Below are 21,624 nucleotides of genomic sequence, written 5' to 3' on the forward strand. Positions count from 1 at the left end.
AGACTCTTGTCCCAAATATGTTTGTTTTTTTCCCAAAAAGCAACTGTTTTTTTTTTCCTCCTTTTTCCTTGAAGACGTTTCGCTTCTCCTCCAAGAAGCTTCTTTGGTTCTGAACGAATGGTGAAGAGTGGAAGGATTTATATTCCTTGCAGTCATTTGATCGTTAGCACTCTCTCTGAGAGTCGTTGAGGCCACTTGGAGGTTTATCTCAGGGTCACCTGAATAGTGCAAAGAGGTGTGGAGCCTTCTTGGAACTGCTGAAAGGACTGCATTGTAAATCCTTCCATTCTCCACCATTCAGTCAGAACTCAAGAAGCTTCCTGGATAAGAAGTGAAACGTCTTCAAGGAAAAACGAAGGAAGTAGAGTAGAATTTTGAAGGAAAAAAAAACCACCTTTGGAACAAACATGACTTGGATGACGGAGACTCTCCATAAACATTGACTCTTACATTCCAGACCAGTTATTCCTAAACAAGAAATAACAGGAGCTGCAGCTATTTAATGCAAGTAAGGATCAAATGCATAGAAAGTAGCATCACAACCTGGGAGATATAAACCATTATTCAATAATGGCCTGTTTTATCTCCTCGTAAACTAGCATAATTAAATCCATTTTAATGCTTTTTTCCCCCTCTTATTAATTTCATAGAAGATTAGAACAGGTCCATGCAGGATCTTAATGAGGATGCTCACTCTTTATTTATTTATAATGATATTTGGAGAATGAAACAGAAAAAAAAATAGAAAGAAAGAGGAGAAAAAAAAGAACACACTGAAGTCTGCCAAAATACAAAAATTGCATAAAGAATTTACAAGAAACGAGAGTGGAAAAAAGCATTCTAGTTTTACGGGGAAATCCTCAACTTACAACCAAATTTGTTTAGCATCCACTCGAAGTTACAATGGCACTGAAAGAAGTGATGTATGATGTATGACCAGTCCTGGCACATATGACTGTCTCAGGGACCCCCCAGAGTCATGTGATCATGATTCTGTTGCTTGGCAACCGGCATGTAAATTACATGGTTGCAGCATCCTGAAGCCAGGCAGTCTGGCAGTTGTCAGCTGCCTTTGGAGTCAGACAGCAGTGAGGCGAGGGAGCAGCTGGAGCCAGTTCCCAGCCTGTGCATGCACAGAGCTGCCAAAAGAAAAGAACAATTACAAACTAAGGGACAACGTGGGAGTAAGGCCACAGGTGCCTGGTGAACGGCCCTTCCCATAGGGAGTAAGAGGAGCAAAAGGGGAAGGGGAGGGCTTTTTTGCAGGAAACAATTCATTCGTTGGTTGGTTGCAGCAGTGTGAAGATCTGTCTGTGCAACTCAGAGACACTGTGCCGAGTCCTTCCTTGTCAGCACTGCATTTGACAATATTTACTCGGCAGCTCTCCAGGCCAGATAAGGTCTGTGCTTATAATTAGACCCTTGAAATACTGTTTGCCAGGCCTTTGGCTGAAAGTGAAGGCAAGAAATTAACCTTCGTTTAATAAAAGGGATTTTACCAGGACAAAAAAGTCGGCTTAGTGCTTTTGGGGGAAGCCTAGGCAGGGGGGGGGATTCAAATTTTTAACAACCAGTTCTGTGGGTGTGGTTTAGGTGGTGGGCGTGGCTTGGTGATCATGGATAGACATAGCTTGGGTGGACATGGCTTGGTGCTCATGTTATTGGCTGGGAGTGGCCAACTCAATATCACTCACATTGAGGCACGCATCTCCCTGCCTGGCCTCTCATAACTGTGGGGATGCTGCAACAGTCGTAAGTGTGAAAAATGGTCATAAGTCACTTTTTTTCAGTGCCATTGTAACTTTGAATGGTCACCCCACACAAGCAAAGTACCGGCAAAGGAGGGGGAAAAAAACTCCAGAGAAGTTTCTGAGACAGGAAGTCTAGTCCTGCCAAGAATGTAATAAGGGTTAACGGAGAGGCAGTTTCTGTAAGCAACACCAGAATGTTTCCTTCCTGCCTTTCTTACAGGATTAGGCCAGTAATTTCTTCTAACAACCGGTTCTCCGAACTGCTTAGAATGTTAACAACCGGTTCTAGCGAATAGGTGCCAACTGGTAGAATCCCACCCCTGAGCCTAGGCCAGAACACTGTCTGGAGGTCAGGAGAAGCATGACAGGAAACCACAGATAGGGGCAATTTGGGTTTGCTAAATACGTTTCTTTCTAAATATGTTTCTGAAATGTACCAGCCAAGCAACGACATTGTAGCAACTTCTGCTTTTTATCTAGTTTCATGCAAACAGCTGACTTCCTGCTTGTGTAACCACATAAAGTATAAAATCAAGCTGAATAAATCGTTTTGGGGTGGGGGGTGTCTTCCAGCTTTATGTGACGACCCATCTTTGACCAGATCTGAATAAACGTGTGACTTAGAGAAAATAGACCAGACCTAAATTTCCTGCTGGACAAGAAGAAGGGGAATTTGCAAGAACATGGAACAGGTCAACGAGAGGGGAAAAAAATGGAGAATGTGGGAAGCAGACAGAAATGGAGTCACAGCTCCAGACTACATACGCGTACGCACGGTCTGGGTGACAGGGGGTCCGTAGTGTTGCCCTTTTTCTACCCGAACGGTGACTTTGTATTCCTCCCCTGGTTTTAATCCTTTGTATTCAAAGGTCCTTTGGGTGCCAGGTAGGTGTATGGATTCACCTGCCCGAGGATCCTTCTGCAGGTTGGAAAGGAAAAAAGAGACAGTATGATACCACACAACATACTGATACTCCTGAGCAGGGGTGTCAAACTCGGTTTCATTGACGGCCACACCACGGTTGTGTTTGACCTCGGGAAGCTAGGATGGGTATGGCCAGCTCAATATCACTTTTGTTAGAAGCGCTTGTGGTAGCCTGAGGGCTCCCGAGCTCCGTTTTCAGCTGTGGGGGCTTCCTGCAATCCTCTGCCAGTGAAAACAGAGCTCAGGAGGGCTGTGTGAGCTCCATTTTCACCTGTGATGGCCTCCTACAACCCTCTGCCAGGGAAAACAGAGCTCAGGAGTGAATTACTTGGTAATTCACATTGAAAAGAGCAGATCTGTGATCATATACTAATGGCTGCCATCTTTGACTCCTCTCCCTCCCCCCCTCTCTCTCACTCATTCTCTTTCTCTCTCTCCTACACACACATGGGGGGGGGGAGAATTCTTGCCAATGCAAAGTTATATGCAGCAAGCAAAGTGGACAATACAGTTTGAGCAGATACAAGGTGTAAAATAATATTTTGATGTGGATCAGGAAAACAGAAAAAGAAAATGCAGTGTGTCTCGTTACCATGGGTGCCACGTGGATCTCATATCCATCCACAGAAATCTCAGGGTAGTTCCACTCCAGGCGAAAAGACGTTTCATCTCGATTTGAAACACGGACACCAATGGATGGAATCTCTGTTTAGGCCAAGAAAAAAGATGGTGTGTGAACATAAGAGCAGAAACCAATATGGCTACCTTTGTTGTTTTATAGTCATCTCTTCAGAACTAAGATAAGGTTGCCTTGAAGAGATATTTTACTGAGGAGATAGTCTGTGAGCCTCACCTCCAATCAAGGTGCATACCTCTATATTCCATACTAGTTCAAACACTAACCAGTGCCCTGTTGGGTTATTGTTTCAGAGAATCACCGTGGGCGGGCAAAAAAGCAATGGGTATGGAAGCGACTTCTGATTTCCTGCTGGCTTCCCCATTGATTTTCCTTGTAAGAAGTTGACAGGGAGCATTAGAAATCTTCCTTCCTGCCTTCCCTATCTCCATATTCTTCCCTCGCTCCCTCCCTTCCTATTTCCCTTCCAAGCAGGCTCGTAAGTGACTGCTGCTGGATGGGGGAGGAAGTGAGGGATTGTGAGAGTGGCTGGGAAACTGTCACAGAATGTTCAAAATGAGCATCACATGACTGCAGCAGCAGCCCAGCAGCACTGAAGTTCATCACAGGAAGACACAATCCGGAAATAAGAATGAAGGTGAAGGTTCATTCTCCGAGCTGGTGAGTTGGTTTCCACATGTTTCGTTACCAGGCTTCAGCAGAGTTTAGGGGATGTCAGTATCAGTGTTCTTCTGTTTTTTAGGGCTTCAGGTGTGGATGTTACCTAGCCCAGTAACGAAACTTTCAGAAACCAACCCACAAGTTCGGAGAATGAATCTTCGCCCTCATCCTACACCATTCACCACTATTGCATAAGAAGGAATTTCCTGTTAGTGAGAGAACGATTGATTAATGGAACAGCTTACCTCTCACGGCTGTTCCCCATCCCTGGAGGATTCCAAAAAAAAAAAAAGATTGGACAGCCATTTTGTTCAGGAAGGTATGAGGACTCCTGCCTTGGGCAGGTGATTGGAGTACAAGATTTCCAAGGTCCCTTCCAACCCTTTGATTTTATGACAACTTCCCTAAATTTCATTTCCTTGGGAGTTATGGATCCTGGATTTTGGATGCATTCTTTAAGGTAGCCCATTTGGGGCATATTGGTTCAAAAATCGTTGACCTATGATGCACTGTTTTACCAAATAATGATTACAGGAATGACAGTTTTAGTAATATATAGATTTGTGCAAGAATATCCACATCTCCTTTTCCCTCTCTCTGGTAGCGAAAAATCACCTTGCTGTTTATTCAATCAGGAGACCAGCGTTTTTCCACCTTGGCAACTTTTAAGATGTGTGGACTTCAACTCCCAGAATTCTCCAGCCAGCATATATGTTAGCCAATTTAAAACACACATTAAGGGGATTTAACAGCTGAAGCCAAACAGCATAAATAGGTGCTATTTTCAAGGAATCTTCAAACTCAAGACTTGGAGAAAGAGTGATTTTTTTTAATGCTCTTTTAAAGGCTGGTATAGTAAGGTTTGGCCCAATTTGCTATAAGTTTTTTTGTTCAGGCAGTCCTCAACATACAATTATTGTTGGGACTGTAACTTCCATTGCTACGCAACATGATCATTGTGAGTCCTTACATGTGTCAACTCGTAAAGAATTCTTATGCCTGTTTTGAGTTACCATAGGTGGCGGGAGGGGGACTCAGAAGTACATTCCATGCATATCTTACAAAGATTGTAGCTAGGCTACTGGATCTTCTGCCTGCAAAAATCCTTCATTGGAGAATGTGATTGATGATGCCCAGCCCATGAATGTGCTTCGTTGGAGAATCTGATTGATGATACACCCACAGGGGAGGAGGGAAACAGGGTCATAGGTGACCATAAATCACATGTGTCAGAGTTGGCTTCAACTGGGATAATGCCGACATGTTGCTCCTAATAAATCTTTTGGATTCTTTTGAAGCTTGGCTCGAGGCTCATGATTTAATTAGGGCAATCGCCGGAATCCTGACAACATGACTGCCCCTGATTTTACAACATTTTTTTACTACAGCCATGAAGCAAATCCGGCTTCCCCCATTGTCCTTGCTTGTCGGAAGCACATTTGGAAAGGTCCCCACATCTGGGATGGTCACAAACTGTGATCATGTGAAGGTGGGTTGCTATATACGGGGGTGGGTATTCTAGCTGGCTGGCTAAGTTACAAAATTGTCAAAGTTGAGAAACACTTGGTTAGACCATAAAGGATTCAGGAAATGTCCCCTCCCAACCTATTTTCCAAATAATTTAGCTTATTTTCCAAAGCACCAGAAGGTAAGGCATGAAACAATGGATGGAAACCAATCAAGGAGAGAAGCAATCTGGAATTAAGGAGAAATTTCCTAACATTGAGAACAATCAACCAGTGGAATGGTTTGCATTCAAAAGTTGTAGGAGCTTCATCCCTGGAGGTTTTTAAGAAAAGGCTGGGCAGTCGCTTGTCTAAAATGGTATGACCTCCTGCTTGAACAAGGGGTTGGACTAGAAGACCACCAAGGTCTCTTCCAGCTCTAGTCTGATTGACTGATTGTTTAAACCTTTGCACCTACCTACTGAACAGTCATCGCCCGAATAGCCGCTGTTGCACACGCACGTTCCATTCTGACATTCTCCATGGCCACTGCAGTGCTCCGGGCATGCCAGCTGACCGCAGTCGGGTCCGGTGTAGTCTGGGTGGCAGGAACACACCCCTCCCTGAAGACAGTGGCCTCTCTGGTTACAATCATTGGGGCAAGTCTTGGTGCCGCAGGCCGGCCCGGTGAAGCCTGGCTCGCACACGCAGTGCCCATTACGACATTCTCCACGCCGGTTGCAGTTGCTAGGGCAAGCTCGGGTGGCACAATCTGCACCACTGTAACCTGGGTTGCACACGCACCATCCTGAGACGCATTGGCCATGTCCATGGCAGTTCTGGGGGCAAACTGGGTCGGAGCAGGAGGGGCCCATATATCCTGGGAAGCAGGTACAGCGGCCATCCACACAGCGCCCTTGATCATTGCAGTCGTCAGGACAAGATGGCGGCTCTTCGCAGCTGACCCCCGAGTAGCCAGGCTGGCATTGGCAGTGCCCGTTGATGCATCTGCCACGCTCTGGGCCCCCACAGCCTCCAGAGCAGACCGGCTCAGCGCAGGTGGGACCGCCCCAACCTGATTCACATTCGCACAGGCAACGAGAGAGGTCAAAGGATCCGTGGTGAGAACATAACGTATGAATGTCTGTCTGGCCTAGGAGAGAGAGAAAATGTGTGTGTGAGAGAGAGAAACATAAGGAGGGGAAGGGAGGGATTTTTTAAAGGGGGACCTGTAAATTGCTTAATTATTGCATTTATAGCCCAAGGAAGGAAGCCCATGAGCTCAGCTGCTTGTTCTACCCTCAGAAGTGAGTCTGAATGAAAATAAAACTCAGATCTTCTAAAGGTGGCTTTTCACAAAGTTATTTGAAGGGAGAGAGGGAGGGAAGAAGGAGGGAAAGAGGAAGGAAGGAGGAAGGAGGAAAGGAGGGAAGGAAGGAGAGAGGAGGCAGGGAGGGAGGGAGAAAGAAAGGAAGGAAGGAAGGAGGGAAGGAAGGAGGGGAGGAGGAAGAGAGGAAGAAGGAAAGAAAAGAGGGAGGGAGGAAAGGAGGAGGGAAGGAAGAATGAGGGAAGGAAAGAAGGAAGATAGGAAGGAAGGAGGAGGTAAGGAAGAGAAAAGAAAGGAGGGAAGGAGGAGGGAAGGAAGGAAGAAGGGAAGAAAGAGAAAACAAAGGAGGGGGGATGGAAGGAGGGAAGGAGGGAGGGAGGAAGATGGAAAGAAAGGAAGGAGGGAAAGAGGGAAGGAGGAGGGAGGGAAGGAAGAGGAAGGAAGGAGGGAAAGAAAGAAGAGAAAAGAAAGGAGGGAAGGAGGGAGGGAGAGAGGAAGAAAGAAAGGAAGGAGGGAGGGAAGGAATTTAAATGGAATGATGTGTGGAGGGAAACAAATGACTAGTTAAGGGGTTTATATTCTACAGGAGGGGCTAATTGTAATGTATCTAAGCTGTCCTGGATGGAGGAGGTCTCTATGGCCGCCTTCCTAAGGCCTTGCTGTCATCACTCTTGGGTGAAGAACAAAGGACTTAATTCATGCAATTGCCCGCTTCCTTTGATCCCGGCTCAGAAACTAACTTGCTAAGGAACAAAATATTCCAACAGCCGAACAGGTAGAATTCAACCCCACCTTCCTCCTCCTCTTCCCTTACCTTCGCTGGCTTGACTGCTGGTGGACGCAGCAGGGCAACAGCCTCCCCCAGCGTGGCACGTTTCCTGGAGGATCCGCACGTCATTCTCAAGGGCCTGCAGCCTTCTCCAAAGCTCCTGGGTATCTTTGGTGCCAGGGGGACACCCGCACGATTGTTGCGGGAGGTTGATGCGGTGGGTAAAAACCACGTGCTCTTGATCTGAACCTTCCAGGGTGTGTTCATACTGGGCCCCTCCTCGGGAAGATCCAGGAGGGCCTAAGGCCTCTTGGGGAGGTGGGGAGGCGCCCTCGTTCGGCGTGTCTTCTCCGGCCACCTTAATTGTGTAGACGTGGGAGAAGATGGTCGCATTGGAAGAGATGAGGGGGTGGGGAAGACGGGCCTCCCAGGAAACCCCCAGCCAGCAGAGGAGCAGAAGGAAATACGCTCCCTTTGAGGGCCTCTCCATGATCATTCAAGATCTGTAAGGAATGGGAAATCGATCAGGGCTGAATATGCAAATAAAAGAGGAAAGAATAAGAACGGCTAAAGACAGCAATCCACATTTTCCTCCGCACGTGTTGGAAGAAATATCCATCTGGTTCAGTTCCAAGCCAGGAGAAAGACCCTGGAAATATGGAAGCTGATTGGAAAGATGGTTTAATGATGAAGCACAACCACCAAGCAGAGGTGGGATTTTTACCAGTTCAGACCGGTTCAGGCGAACCCCTTGCTCCAAATATCAGCTGTCTCCAAACCAGTTTGCTGTGGGCCGGCCCTACTCTTTCCTGTTCTTTATTTCTTTTGTTTAGGGCAGGGGTCTCCAACCTTGGCAACTTGAAGAACTTTTAAGATTGAGGGATTTCAACCAGCAAAGTTGCCTAAGGAATTCTGGGAGTTGAAGTCCACAAGTCTTAACGTTGCCAAGGTTGGAGACCCCTAGTTTAGAGCAGTGGCCCCCAACCTTTTTTGTGCCAGGGCCTGGTACCGGCATCACAAAATGATCCGCAGCCCAGTAAAAGCATCAGCATGCATGACAAGGCAAGGCGAGCTGAGCAACCGGCCAGCTTCTCCCCACCACCTTCAACTCCTCCTTTGTACCTTTGTCGATGGGCTTCGGGACTGACGGTCGCTCGGCTCACCTTACCTTGGGTGCTGAAAGAATCCTCGCACCTTAGTTTTGTTCGAAGCTGCCCCCTCTCTTCGATGAAACTAAGGTGCGAGGATTCCTTCAGGACCCAAACGCCGCTTTCCAACCGGAAAAGCTCACTGGAAGCACTTTCTCATCAAAACAAGCCAACTGGCGGCCTGGTAGAAAATGTTCCATGGACCGGTACTGGTCCGCGGCTCGGTGGTTGGGGACCCCTGGTTTAGAGCACAGTTGATTCACGTGGCAGAGTGGTTTTCCATGCCTCAGCTGTTTTCTTCACAGGGACTGCTGTAGAAGGTAAGTATGAGAGCCGTTTAAAATGTGGAGAGTGCGCGCAGAGTGTGCAATCACCGAACCTGTTGTTATATCAGTGGAATCCCACCCCTGCCACAAAGCACTTGTGATTCTGGTGCAGCTGACTACATAGAGTTGAGAGTGGTGGGGGGGCCGTATGTATATCTTCTCTTGGGTTTTGCACTTGAACTTCCTGTTTCTGTGGAAGAGCATGTATTCTATTGGCTGTTGTCAGACTGCCATGGGGCCATGTACTAATCCTAAGAGTTTGTCTGAGCTAAGCTTGGTTGAAGTTTAGCTGATGCAATGAAGGGGCTTGTTGGGTAATTCCTATTGTGGCTGAGGGCTAACTCTACCTCTGTTCAGTCTTTGCTGCAGGGAGAAATGGATTACCAAATCTGCATTTTTAAAAGCTGGGCTCAGCTTAGTATCTTCTTTGGGGCAGGGAGCCGGGGCTCTGAGTTTCTGTCTCCCTTAAGATTTTTATTTCTCTTTTAGGGGAAATATTTTATCCTGCCTTTTTAAAGATTTCTCAAAAATGTCATTCATCTAGGGGAGGGGTGGCTTTCTATACATGGAAGCCAGATGTGTTTTTCAAAGTCGGCAGCTTTAAGAGGTGTGGACTTCAACTCCCAGAATTCCCCAGCCAGCCATGTTGGCTGAAGAATTCTGGGAGTTGAAGTCCAGACATGTTAGTGGTGACATGATATCAGTGTTCCAAATTCTAAGGGGGCAAAGAAAAGGGGGTCAACCTATTTTCCAGAGCATCGGAGGGCAGGACAAGAAGCAATGAGTGGAAACTAATCAAGGAGAGATCCAACCTAGAACTAAGAAATTTCCAAACAATTAGAACAATTAATCAGTGGAACAACTTGCCTCCAGACTAAAGGTTTTAAATGGACAACCATTTGTCTGAAATGGTATAGGCTTTGCTGCTTGGGCAGGGGGGTTGGACTAGAGGTTCTCCAAGGTCCCTTCCAAGCCTGTTATTCCGTTTTTCTGACGACTTTGAAGAATACTGGTTCAGATGGATAGTTTGAAAGAGACAACTCTGGTGATTGGGGGAGGGGGCTGATCTCCAGAGTTTAGAAGAATGGATGAATTGGAAGTAGAAGGAACCCCAACCCACTGGTTATTATTCTTTAAGAGAGCCACACCATTGATCAACAACAGCAATTAGCCCAGTTTGGAGATAGGAAGGAACAGGCAGAACCTTTGTCTCAATCTTTGTGAGCTTGCTGATAAGAAGAGAAAATAAACTATGGAAAAAGAAAATCCATTGTTATATCAGGACCCTTGAAGCGATACCCAAGGACTTCCACCATTTGGAATTTTTAAATTCATCAGGCCCAAGCACCCCAATTTTACCAAAACAAAAAACAAAACCCAGCACGCTTGCAACTGCATATATCTCAGATATTATCTTCATAATTCTTAGACCCTTTGGTTACTGTTAAGTCTGAGAGATCGGCCCCGGGTAGATCGGTCCCAGGTAGATCGGGTCGCATAGAGACGCGAGACTCAAAGTGCACATTCAGCTCTTTATTGAATATACAGTTCAGTCCAGGACCTGCGAACCGCTTGGCTTTATTCAGCCGGCCGGCGGCTTGGCGGCCAATGGCAGCGCTTTGAATTTTCCGCGATCGGCTCGGCCAATCGCGGTAGATTCTTAGCGCGCCAATCACAGTCATTTAGTTAACCAATCGGGTTGCGGTCCGCATGGACCAATCAGAACTCAGGATTTGGAGAATGTTAATATAGAACAGTTACGACTTGAATTATTAAGTTTTCACCAGTCTTAGACTTTAAATCTAACTGCAGATTATTCATAATAGTAGAGAAATCAATTTACTGGGGACAAATACCAGAATGGACTATCCCTGATGTTGGAAGAAATATCCATCTGGGTTCAGTTTCAAGTGGGGAAAAAAGACACTGGAAACATGGAGACTGCTTGGGAGGATGGTTTTAATGGTGGACAGGACCATATTGAGGTCCTGGGCAAAAAAGAGCACATGGGGGAAGGGAGGGAGGGAGTGAAAGAGAGAGAGAGAGGGAGGGAGAGAGAGAAAGAGAGAGAGAGAGAGACCCTCTGTTGGGCTTTGAACTTGCTTCCTGTTCCCATGGCATGAAATGCATCTTGATTGGTTGTCAGACTCCCATGGGGCCATGCAGGGGTAACTTTGTAGGTTGTCTTGAGTCCCAAGCTTGATTGAATCTTCCCAGGTGCCATGTGGTGAGATGGCTAGAGGGCTAATCCTATCATGTCCGGAGGGCCATGTCTTAATCCCATCACCTTGGAGCTGGAGGGTGGGCAGGGAGCCGCAGGAAGCTGCTTTGTCTTTAATAACATGTTTCTCCTTTTCTCATCCAGGGAAATAAAATATTCTTCCTTTTTAATATTCCTAAAATATTTCATTCTTCTGGGAGAGAGGTGGGTGCTAACTTTCTACACTGGTAAATAGAGACAAATGGACTATAGTAGTTTAGTCAGAAATTTATTTCTGGTGCAAAGTATTAAAATGTGCCTGTTCTTTTTCCCTCACCCTTTCACATTTTCATAGAGGTTGAAGAAACTCAATAAATACAGGATAATATTTATAGCTCAGGGTTGAAATGAAGAGGCTTTGGTGCTCTCTGAGCTTCGTTCAGAGCCAAAAAGAGATCAAAAAGACCAAAACACCTCCCGAGCAGCAATCAACACAGATTAACACCAAGATTAACACCTGACCAACAATCAAGAAGTAAACAATAATACAATCAAGGAACTGCCCAGCAAGCTAACCAGGGGTGGGATTCTACTGGTTTGGGTGAACCAGATGTTAAATTTACAACTGGTTCGCTGAAACAATAGTTGAACCGATCAGCTGGCCCTGCCCACTCCTCCCAGAAGTTTCCACGGGGCCCATTTTGGATCCCAGGTAAGTGCTGGGACTGTGCAGAGGCTCTGGGAGGGCGGAAAAAAAAAACTTTCCAGAAGTCCAGAAATGGGCCTGTTTCCGACTTCCAGGGGGGCCTCCAGACCCTGGGGAGTCCATTTTTGCCCTCCCGGAGGCTCAAAGGAAACCTCCGGACTCTGGCGAAGGTGAAAAATGACCCTCCCAGAAGTTCTGGTAGGCCACGCCCACCATGGCCACTCCCACCCCGCAACCGGGCAGCGAACCGGTTGCTGGGATTTTTTTTTTAATTTTATTGGTTTTTAAAAACAAACATAGACAAACAAAACATAAAAACATCAAGCTATCTTCCATAGGTGTACATATAGTGTGCTGGTTGGTTTTTGAATCCCACCCCTGAAGCTAACTAATAAACAACCCGGCCAAATAACCACCAAGACCACCAACACTGACAGGGCAAGTCAGTGGAATATAAACTGAGAGCAAATCCCACTCCTTGCTAGCAGTGATGATGTTTGGGTAATGAAACGTCTGCAAGAAGACATGCAAGCTGAGAGAGCACCAAGGACCCTTGAAATTCAATAATAAAGAGATTGGGGGCCTAGTTTTCAATAGCTCAGTATCAGCTACCAAGGAAATTAGAAAGTGAGATGCGGCTGTCACCGGTGGCATTGATGTGGGCAGCAGGAATGCAAGCAGACCCCATGATGCAGATCCCACAGCCCTCACCCAAAACGGGAAGGTCAAGAAAGTATGACGGCCGTGAAAACACACCCAGCAGGATGTTCTGAAATGCAACTGGAGACCAGCCCTGTGAGAATCAGATATGAAGCGAGAAGCTGGCAGCAGAGAAGAGGAAATGGTATAGGTTTAGACAGGATAGAAAGAGTGTGCCAGCATCTCTTTGAAATGTCTCGATGACAGAGGCAGTAAGCAATGGATTAAACTGTCGCCTCAGGTTGTAGGATTTCATTCCTCAGAGCCACCTAGAAGAGTAAAATCTTCCACGGCAGCAATTCACAGGTATTCTTTGACTTACGGTTGCAATTAAACCCAGAATTGCGGCCATAAATCATTGTAGTTGTAAATCGAAGCATTACAAATAGTGCTCAGCTTACGACTGTTATTGAGCCTGGAATTATGGTCATAAGTCATTGTGGTTATAAATCAAGGCTCTGATTTTGGGGGCATTTTTTATCAGAGTCAATAAGTGAACACCATGATCATTAAGTGAATTCATTTTACTTAATGGGTAATTTTTGTCAGAAACCGGCAGAAAAACCACCAGAAACTTACAAAGAATATCAAAAATCATAGTCCGGCTGTAAAGGTTTGCTGGTTGCCAAACTCCCCAAATGTGGGTCACGTGACCATAAGAGGGAACTGTTGTTGTTAATCAGGTCAAAGTAGCTTTTGGGGCAGGGATCCCTCATGACTTTGAAAGTTGCTAAGAGACTGGTTGTAAGTTGAAGCTGAAGTAAGTTGAACCAGAGTTTACAGGAATTCCATTTGTCCATTTGAGGGTTGTTAAGTGTGAGGACTGGTTGTAAATCACTTTTTAAAGTGCCGTTGTAACTTCAAGCGGTCGCTAAATGAGTGTCAAGACCTTGTAACTCAACATCTATCTATATTTGAATCATGTTCTGGGTCTTCTTTTCCAGATTGAGTTCTATGACAGAACTCTAAGAGTTCTTAGAGCTTAAGTGGTTGAAGAGAAATTTAATTACAGGCAATCCTGACTTATAAACAAAATTGACTTCTGGTTTAACGTCGCTGTGTGGTCAGCACAGGGGAGTGGGGCTCCGGATTCCCACATCAAATCCTCTTTGTCGGAGGATCCCGCTAAGGGGCTAAAGTCACCCTGTAGGGGTGACTCATAAGGAGGGACGCCCTGCTGGTTGCAGAGAGCAGTGACTCTCCTGCTGGACCAGGGTTTCTTCCCTCTTTGCCGAAGACGAAGGCAAGGCAGCCATCATGACCACCGTGATGCTAGGGCAGCCGAAGAAACCAAGACTGTGCTGAAGCAATGAGAGTGGACAGTGATTGGAGCTGATTTTCAATTTTTGTTAAGGATTTCCCCAAAAGAAAATTAATCCAGGAAAGAGACTCTTTGGAATATTTTTAAGCAGCAATCAAAGAGCGACAGAGACAAATTAGGGTGCACTAAAAGCTACAGAATATAGAAAGACTGGATGTACAAATCTTACTGGCAGGGCTCTGAACAGGCACTCTAAAGTGCTGGATATGTGATTGTTTATTGGACATTTTGTTTAAATTAATTTGAAAGAAACAACAGACGGAATAGTTTTAAACTGGATTTTGAATGTTGACTTTTGAAAGCGGACCTTTAATGTTGATTTTAAGCTGAAGGCGCCATCTACTGGTGAATGGATATATATTAGGTTACACTGACTTATAAACAAAACGGAGCCCAAAATTTCTGTTGCCAGGCAAGACAATTGGGTGAGTTTTGCTCCAGTTTATGACCTTTCTTGCCGCTGTTGCTAAGCGACTCTCTGCAGTTGTTAAGTTAGGAACACGGTTGTTAAGTGAATCCAGCTTCCCCATTGACTTTGCTTGTCAGAAGGTTGCAAAAGGCGAATCACATAACGCCCCCAGGACACTGCATAAACACATGCCGAGTTGCCAAGTGTCCAAATTTCGATCAGGTGATTGTGGGGTTGCTACAACGGTCATTAAGTGTGAAAAATGTCACCTCTTTCAGTGCCATTGTAACTTTGAACTGTCATTAGAGTTAAACTTAGACACTAACTTATTGTCGCTTTAAATGTACATCAATCGGCAATACATTAAAATGAAATTTCATTGCATACAGCTCTCAAAGAGTCACCACTTCCAATATACACTACATACACATGACAAATAAATAAATAAATAAATATTATGCATATACGCACATATATGACATAGAGAAACAACGCAGTCTTGTTTGGATGTATATATTACATGGTGAGAAAAACGAATCATTAAATGAATGTTGTAATCCAAGGACTACCTGTAGGAGCATTGCTCCCTGTCCTGAAGTTACGGTATTCAAAGAACTAGAGCCATACAAAAAGTCTGTTGGTGGCAGCTGTATTCTAAATTAACTTAGCCATATAGAAAACTGATATTACCCTCCCTACTCCCCACTATATACGCATAATTCAGATTAATGTACTGCTGGAATCTATTAAACCAACTGAGCTCTGGAGCGAAGCCTGTACTATATCCTTGTATCTTTGTTCCAGCTGCTGGCCTGAAGCTCACTAATTGTCTAATCCATTTTACTGGCCTTCCCTTCATTCCTTTCAGGGGTTGCTCTATTATTTATTGGGAGTAATAAAATGCTTATTATCCTTATGTTTTCCTTATGTTAAGGGAATTGCTTCTCACAGAAAGACTAAGCTTGACTAATCAAATTCTCCCTGGTCTAGGTCCTTCCTCCCTCCCTCCCTCTCTCCCTTCCTTCCTTCCTTCCTTCCTTCCTTCCTCCCTCCTTCCCTCCCTCCCTCCCTCCTCTCTTCCTCTCTCCCTTCCTCCCCTCTCACCCCTCTTTCTTCTTCCTTCCTTCCTCCCTCCTACCCCCTACCCCCTACTCTTAGAAAATAATAAATATATAAAAATGTATTTCTTTCTTATTATATCTACAAAATGATTTTAGGATAGATTTGGGGTGATAATATGAACTGCTATAAAACAAACTAAGTAAATTATGATTATCTTGTATGAATTCTAGAATGAATGAATAAAAGTAAAGTCAAATGATTGATTAATAATGATACTAAGGTATTTAATTTTTGATTGAAAATACGAGATTATATGCAATGTAATTGTACTTGAAGACTACGAAATGGAAGCACAAAACAATTTGTAAACCAACCGGCACACTGTATGTATACATAGGGAAGATGGCTTGATGTTTTTATGTTTTGTTTGTTTATGTTTGTTTTTAAAAACCAATAAAAACTTAAATTAAAAAAAAACTTAGCCTAAAACCTATTTAAAACATATATTAAGTTAGATAGTTTAAAAATGCCACTTTATGCATAGGACTAAATCACAAATACTAAAAGACTAAAACCAACTTTCCAATCAACCTTCATGTTTCCAACATCCTTCTGCCGGCTTGGAACTGAACCAGATGGATATTTCTTCTAACAGAATAAAACAGTCCAGACAAAGCTTGGGTCCCTCCCCAGTTTTCCGATTTTCAAGAAGAAAACCCCATCTTCTCCCTAATTTTCCCTTCTTATTTTTCTCGTTGGAGATGCCGTTTCCTTTTGTAACTGCATGTTGCAGGGGAACTGCCAGCTTTAAATATATTTTATTGGTCTCGTTCGTGTGGCTTTCTCAGCAACCTCTCGTGCAGATGTTTATGTGGTGAAGAAATTTTACAGAGCAACAGGGAAAAATATTTCTGGTTAACCACACAGCTTGGATTCCTTTGTTAAATGTCCATGTTGTTTCCAGATACACGATGTGGCCGGGTGATTAAAGTATCAGCAGGGAAGACATATGTCACACTTTAAGTGCTGGGAGAGTGATTGGGTGTCCCCCAGGGCTTTGCAATTGGTCTGAATTTACATTTTTTAAAAATCCACACTGACCTCACTTAAATGCATTATGTATGTCTTTACCCCAAGGAATAGAAGTGAAGATTAAAACCAGAGGTTTAGAATATATACTTTGTAAGCCTCTGGTTTTAATCTTATCTTTAAGGGATGCACTGTGTGGTGGTAAGAACAAGAGGACTTGGTCATTTATTTAATTTTATTTTAATGTAATTTTAACTTTAATTTATTTTTTAAAAAAAATCATTTTATTTTTTATTTATTTTATTTTATTTTAAAGTAAGTTCCCTGAAATCAAGAGGCCTTTCCTCAATGTGGGATGCTTCCAATTCTTTGATCCGTGAATTGCTGCTCCGCTGCCCGCATATCTCAGATTGTGCCAATCAGTTTGTAGACAAAAGTGTTGACAAAAACCTGGCCATTGGGTTGTGATGGAGGCCCATCTGGCATTCGTGTTGGTAGGGAATTAAAAAATGCTCTGGCGGAGACCATCGACCTTGGACACTGGCCTAGGTCGGCTTATGCCAGTGGTAAATGTCTAACATCTTCCTCATAAAAAAATAAACAGAAGAAACCAACAGAGGTGGGAAGGATGTTAAAGTTGTGCATCAATGCAGAATGTGCTGTTAGGGCTCAGGCGTGCCTTCCAGATCCTTGGTCTGATGGTGAAACTTTCTGTTCCCATTTTCCCTTGGCCACCAGCTGCGTGATGACCCGGGGCGTGGCACAAAAGCAACAAAGTCACAAAAATAGGTAAAGTCCCTTTAATACCTCCAACTTGGCCCCCAATACCCAGTTATCATCGGCTGGAGAAAAAAACTCTCCCAGGAACAATTTTTAAAGGGAAGAAATTCAGTCCAAAGCCAAAGTGCATATAAATTATAAATAAAAACCAACACAATCCACACTGCAGAAATTAACAAGACAGGGCAGGATAAGGAATTGCAGACTTCTAAAGATAACAAAACACACACAGTTGGGAGGACGCCAGAACCCAGGTAAGACTTGACAAACAAAGATAATTCATGCTTTGCTTCCAGCAAGGTGCTGTGCACAAACACCCTTTTTAAATCCTTTTTTCCCAGCTGAAGCTAATGAAGGGAATCAGGACCCTTTTCTCCCCTGTAACCCACGTAACTCACATTGCTCCTTTCTCCGTTCCTCCCTGCATGCCCTAGGATGAAGAGGGGGTGGCCCTGGGTCTTCCTCTGAATGCCCAGCCAGACTGTGCCCTTCCCCAGTTTCTTCCATAGCCACTGGAGCCACACTCCCACTCCCTGTCAGCTGCTCCACCTCCCCTTCAGAATCAGATTCCAACAGGGGCATGACACTTTGGCCCTTGGAACCTATAGGCCATTTTCCATTTCCCACAATGCATTAGAGAGGTTCACATCGTGAGAGACAAAGCAATGTGGGAAAATTTAAGGGTCAAACCATTTCAAGAAGCCCACATTCTGGGAACGTGCTTTAGTGCTATGCTCCGCATGTGTTCTGTGAAAATCTGCATGCAATCTGTAAAATTAGCAATAGCACTTAGATGTATATACAGCTTTACCGTGCTTTACAGCTCTCTCTAAACGATTTACAGAGTCAGTCAGGGGTGGGATTCTACCAGTTGGCACCTATTCGCTAGAGCCGGTTGTTAACATTCTAAGCAGTTCAGAGAACCGGTTGTTAGAAGAAATTACTGGCCTAATCCTGTAAGGAAGGCAGGAAGGAAACATTCTGGTGTTGCTTACAGAAACTGCCTCTCCCTTAATCCTTATTACATTCTTGGCAGGACTAGACTTCCTGTCTCAGAAACTTCTCTGGAGTTTTTTTCCCCTCCTTTGCTGGCACTTTGCTTGTGTGGAGTGACCATTCAAAGTTACAATGGCACTGAAAAAAAGTGACTTATGACCGTTTTTCACACTCACGACTGTTGCAGCATCCCCACAGTCATGAGACGCCAGGCGAGGAGATGCATGCCTCGATGTGAGCGATATTGAGTTGGCCACATCCAGCCAATAACATGACCACCAAGCCACGCCTGCCAACTTAGCCACGCCCACAGAACCGGTTGTTAAAAAATTTGAATTCCACCCCTGGAGTCAGCCTATTGCCGTCCCCCCGCCCAACAATCTGGGTCCTCATTTGACCCACCTTGGAAGGATGGAAGGCTGAGCCAACCTTGAGCCTGGTGAGATTCGAACTGCCGAATTGCAGGAAGCCGGCAGTCAGCAGAAGTAGCCTGCAGTACTGCACTCTTAATTCCTGCGCCACCGTGGTTCATCAGATTTAAAAATCAGATTTAAGAAAGATTTTGGCCTTTATCGGCATGAGAAGTTTTCTATCATCTCTCAGTCTCAAATCCGTAGCAAAATTCCTTTCGACTAACCACTATTTGTTTAGTGAAAATTTGAAGTTAAAAACAGCACTGAAAAAAAGTGACCTATGACCTGTTTTTCACACTTACAACTGTTGCAGCACCTCCATGGTCTTGTGATCAAAATTTGGATGCTTGGCAACTGACTCCTATTTATGACGGTTAAGGTATCCTGGAGACAAGCAGTCTATGGGGAAGACAGTTTCACTTAACAACCATGTGACTAATTTAACAACGTGAGTGACTCACTTAACAATTGTGGCAAGAAAGATAGTAAAACCTGGCAAAACTCACTTAACAACTGTCTCGTTTAGCAACAGAAATTTTGCACTCAATTATAGTCGTAAGTGGAGGAATACCTTTCTAATCCTGCTTGATATGGCTATGCCAATCCACTTCACTGAATAATAGGACAAATAGCATTCTGCAAATGTTCCTTCTTCCCCTCCACGTCATTCTAACCCAGTGTTTCGAAGCCTTAGCAAATGCAAGATGAGTGGACTTCAACTCCCAGAATTCTCCAGCAAGCATGCTATTGCTAAGAATTCTGGGAGCTCAGGTCTACTTATCTCCAAGGAACCCAAGTTGCAAAATGCTGCAACAGGGGTTTGGATCAGATGACTTGCAATTTCACACTTCTGTGAAAATAACATAACAGATAATCAGAGTTGGAAGGGACCTTGTGGGTCATCTAGTCCAACCCCCTGCCTAAGCAGGAAACCCTACACCATTTCTGACAAATGGCAGTCCGATCTCTTCTTGAAAGCCTCCAGTGATGGCGCTCCCACAACTTCCAAAGACAAGCTGTTCCATTGGTTGATTGTTCTCACTGTCAGAAAGTTTCTCCTTATTTCCAGGTTGAATCTCTCCTTGTTTGGTTTCCATCCATTGTTGCTTTTCTGGACTACAGGCACTTTAGTAAATAATTTGACCCCCTTCCTCTCTGTGGTATCACCTCAAACACTGCTCTCATGTCTCCCCCGGTCCTACTCTTCACTAGACTAGCCATGCCCAGTTCCTGCAACCGTTCTTCAAAATGTTAAATGAGATTCCAGGTCAAGTTTCTTTTATTTTTCTTATATGTACCCATTTCATGTATTCATAACTATGTATATACTTATACCTATTATCTTGTAAGTGATTGACAAATCAAAATAAATAAAATAAATAAAAGTTGTAACTGTGAGTCTGTACTGGGATTAATGGGCCTGTTCCATCATATACCCCATCTTCCATCATCTACTCTACTCTAAGCCTTGTTTGAATTTCTCACCCCAGTCCTCCTAAACCAGTGGTGGTATGTTACCGGTTCGACCCGGTTCGCAGGAACCAGTAGTAAAAATTACTACCAAAAGCCTCCAATCAGATGAGAGGAGGGGAAAAAAAGCCTGGACACTCAGCTGAGAGGATAAAAGACACATGGGAGAGGGGAGAGGATCTTCATCTTCTCAGATGATTGGCTTGTTAGGTTCGCACACACACCAGAGGTGGTATTCAGCAGGTTCTGACTAGTTCTGGAGAATCAGTAGCGGACATTTTGAATAGTTCAGAGAACCGGCAAATACCACTTCTGACTGGCCCCGCCCCCATCTATTCTCTGCCTCCCGAGTCCCAGCTGTTCGACTGGGTCTCCTTTTGTTGCCCTGCACAGGAGAATGGAGCTGGAAAGCAGGTTAGCGGGGTGGGGAGCGAATGGGATTTTGCAGTATCCTTCCCCTGCAATGCACACCAAGCCACACCCACAGAACCGGTAGTAAAAAAATGTTGAATCCCACCACTGGTGCGCATGCATGATCACCCACCGAACCGGTAGCGACTAAGATAGGATCCCACTACTGTCCGAAACATTTTTCACTAGATGCAAACCTATCGTTCTGTAGCTCTTGAAAAGTCACACTAACTTTTCAAGGTACATATTTTAGAGCTCCTGAGATTAAAAAGTAGGATCGACTCCAGAAACACATATTTGAAATGTAGCTTGAAGAACGCACAATAAAAAAAAACCCCAAATAAAGCACATTCCAATTCTTTGACCAGGACTGTTTACAGAATATGGTCAAAAAAATCATGATAGTGGCCAGAATGTTGTGATTAATTCTGCCTCCATATTTATGCACTTCTGTGCACATCAGCAGTAGCTGGCCTGCATCTGGTAATCTTTCAGCAACGCTGTCAAGTACCCCATTTTTGCTTTGGGCTTCCTGCCCCACCAAACCCCACTTGGAAGCAAAACAAAATCTTGTGTTTATCCAAGCAAAATGCGCAAAAGTATAGATCCCAGATCCAAATTAAACAGACATCTTAATTCAGCTGTAAGCAGGACTCAGGAAACAGAGCTCTCTTGATTAAGAGCTTATAAACAGCAGGCGCTAATGCTGCCCTTCAGATCAAAGCAAATCCAGCTATAGTCTGGATTCCACCCAGATAGCTGTCTGTCTATCTCTCTCTCTCAATTTCAAACTGAATTTAAAACATTTTTCACCCTCCTCCCAAAAAGAAGGGGAAAAATATTCACCCTTAACAGCTTTCTGTCTAAAGATGTCAGCTGTCCTTAGCAAGATCCAGAGTACTTTCATACATTTATAAACGGGTTCAATAATCCAGTAGTGGGATTCAACATTTTTTACTACTGGTTCTGTGGGCATGGCTTGGTGGGCATGGCAGGGGAAGGATACTGTAAAATCTCCATTTCCTCCCCACCCAACTAACCTGCTTTCCAGCTCAGTTCTCCTGTACAGGACAACAAAAGGAGACCCAGCCAATCAGCTGGGACTCAGGAGGCGGAGAATAGATGGGGGCGGGGCCAGTC

At 44.5% G+C, this 21,624-nt stretch overlaps 1 protein-coding gene across 14 annotated transcripts in view; it reads right to left on the reverse strand.

Moving 5' to 3' along the window:
* TNXB (tenascin XB) overlaps window positions 1–21,624 on the reverse strand; it is a 131,524-nt gene that overhangs the window by 95,858 nt on the left and 14,042 nt on the right. For all 14 annotated transcript variants that reach the window (XM_087923275.1, XM_087923276.1, XM_087923281.1 and 11 more), the window contains exons 2-5: window positions 7,560–8,017; window positions 5,897–6,571; window positions 3,269–3,381; window positions 2,517–2,670 (exon numbers count right to left, since the gene is read on the reverse strand). In XM_087923275.1, the coding sequence (XP_087779401.1) occupies window positions 2,517–2,670; window positions 3,269–3,381; window positions 5,897–6,571; window positions 7,560–8,010 (1,393 nt within the window). In that variant the 5' untranslated portion in view covers window positions 8,011–8,017. The remainder of the gene's footprint in view (window positions 1–2,516; window positions 2,671–3,268; window positions 3,382–5,896; window positions 6,572–7,559; window positions 8,018–21,624) is intronic.

This window comes from Pseudonaja textilis, chromosome 2 (assembly GCF_049901715.1).
Source record: "Pseudonaja textilis isolate UNSWEBS1 chromosome 2, rPseTex1.2, whole genome shotgun sequence".
Lineage (NCBI taxonomy): Eukaryota > Metazoa > Chordata > Lepidosauria > Squamata > Elapidae > Pseudonaja > Pseudonaja textilis.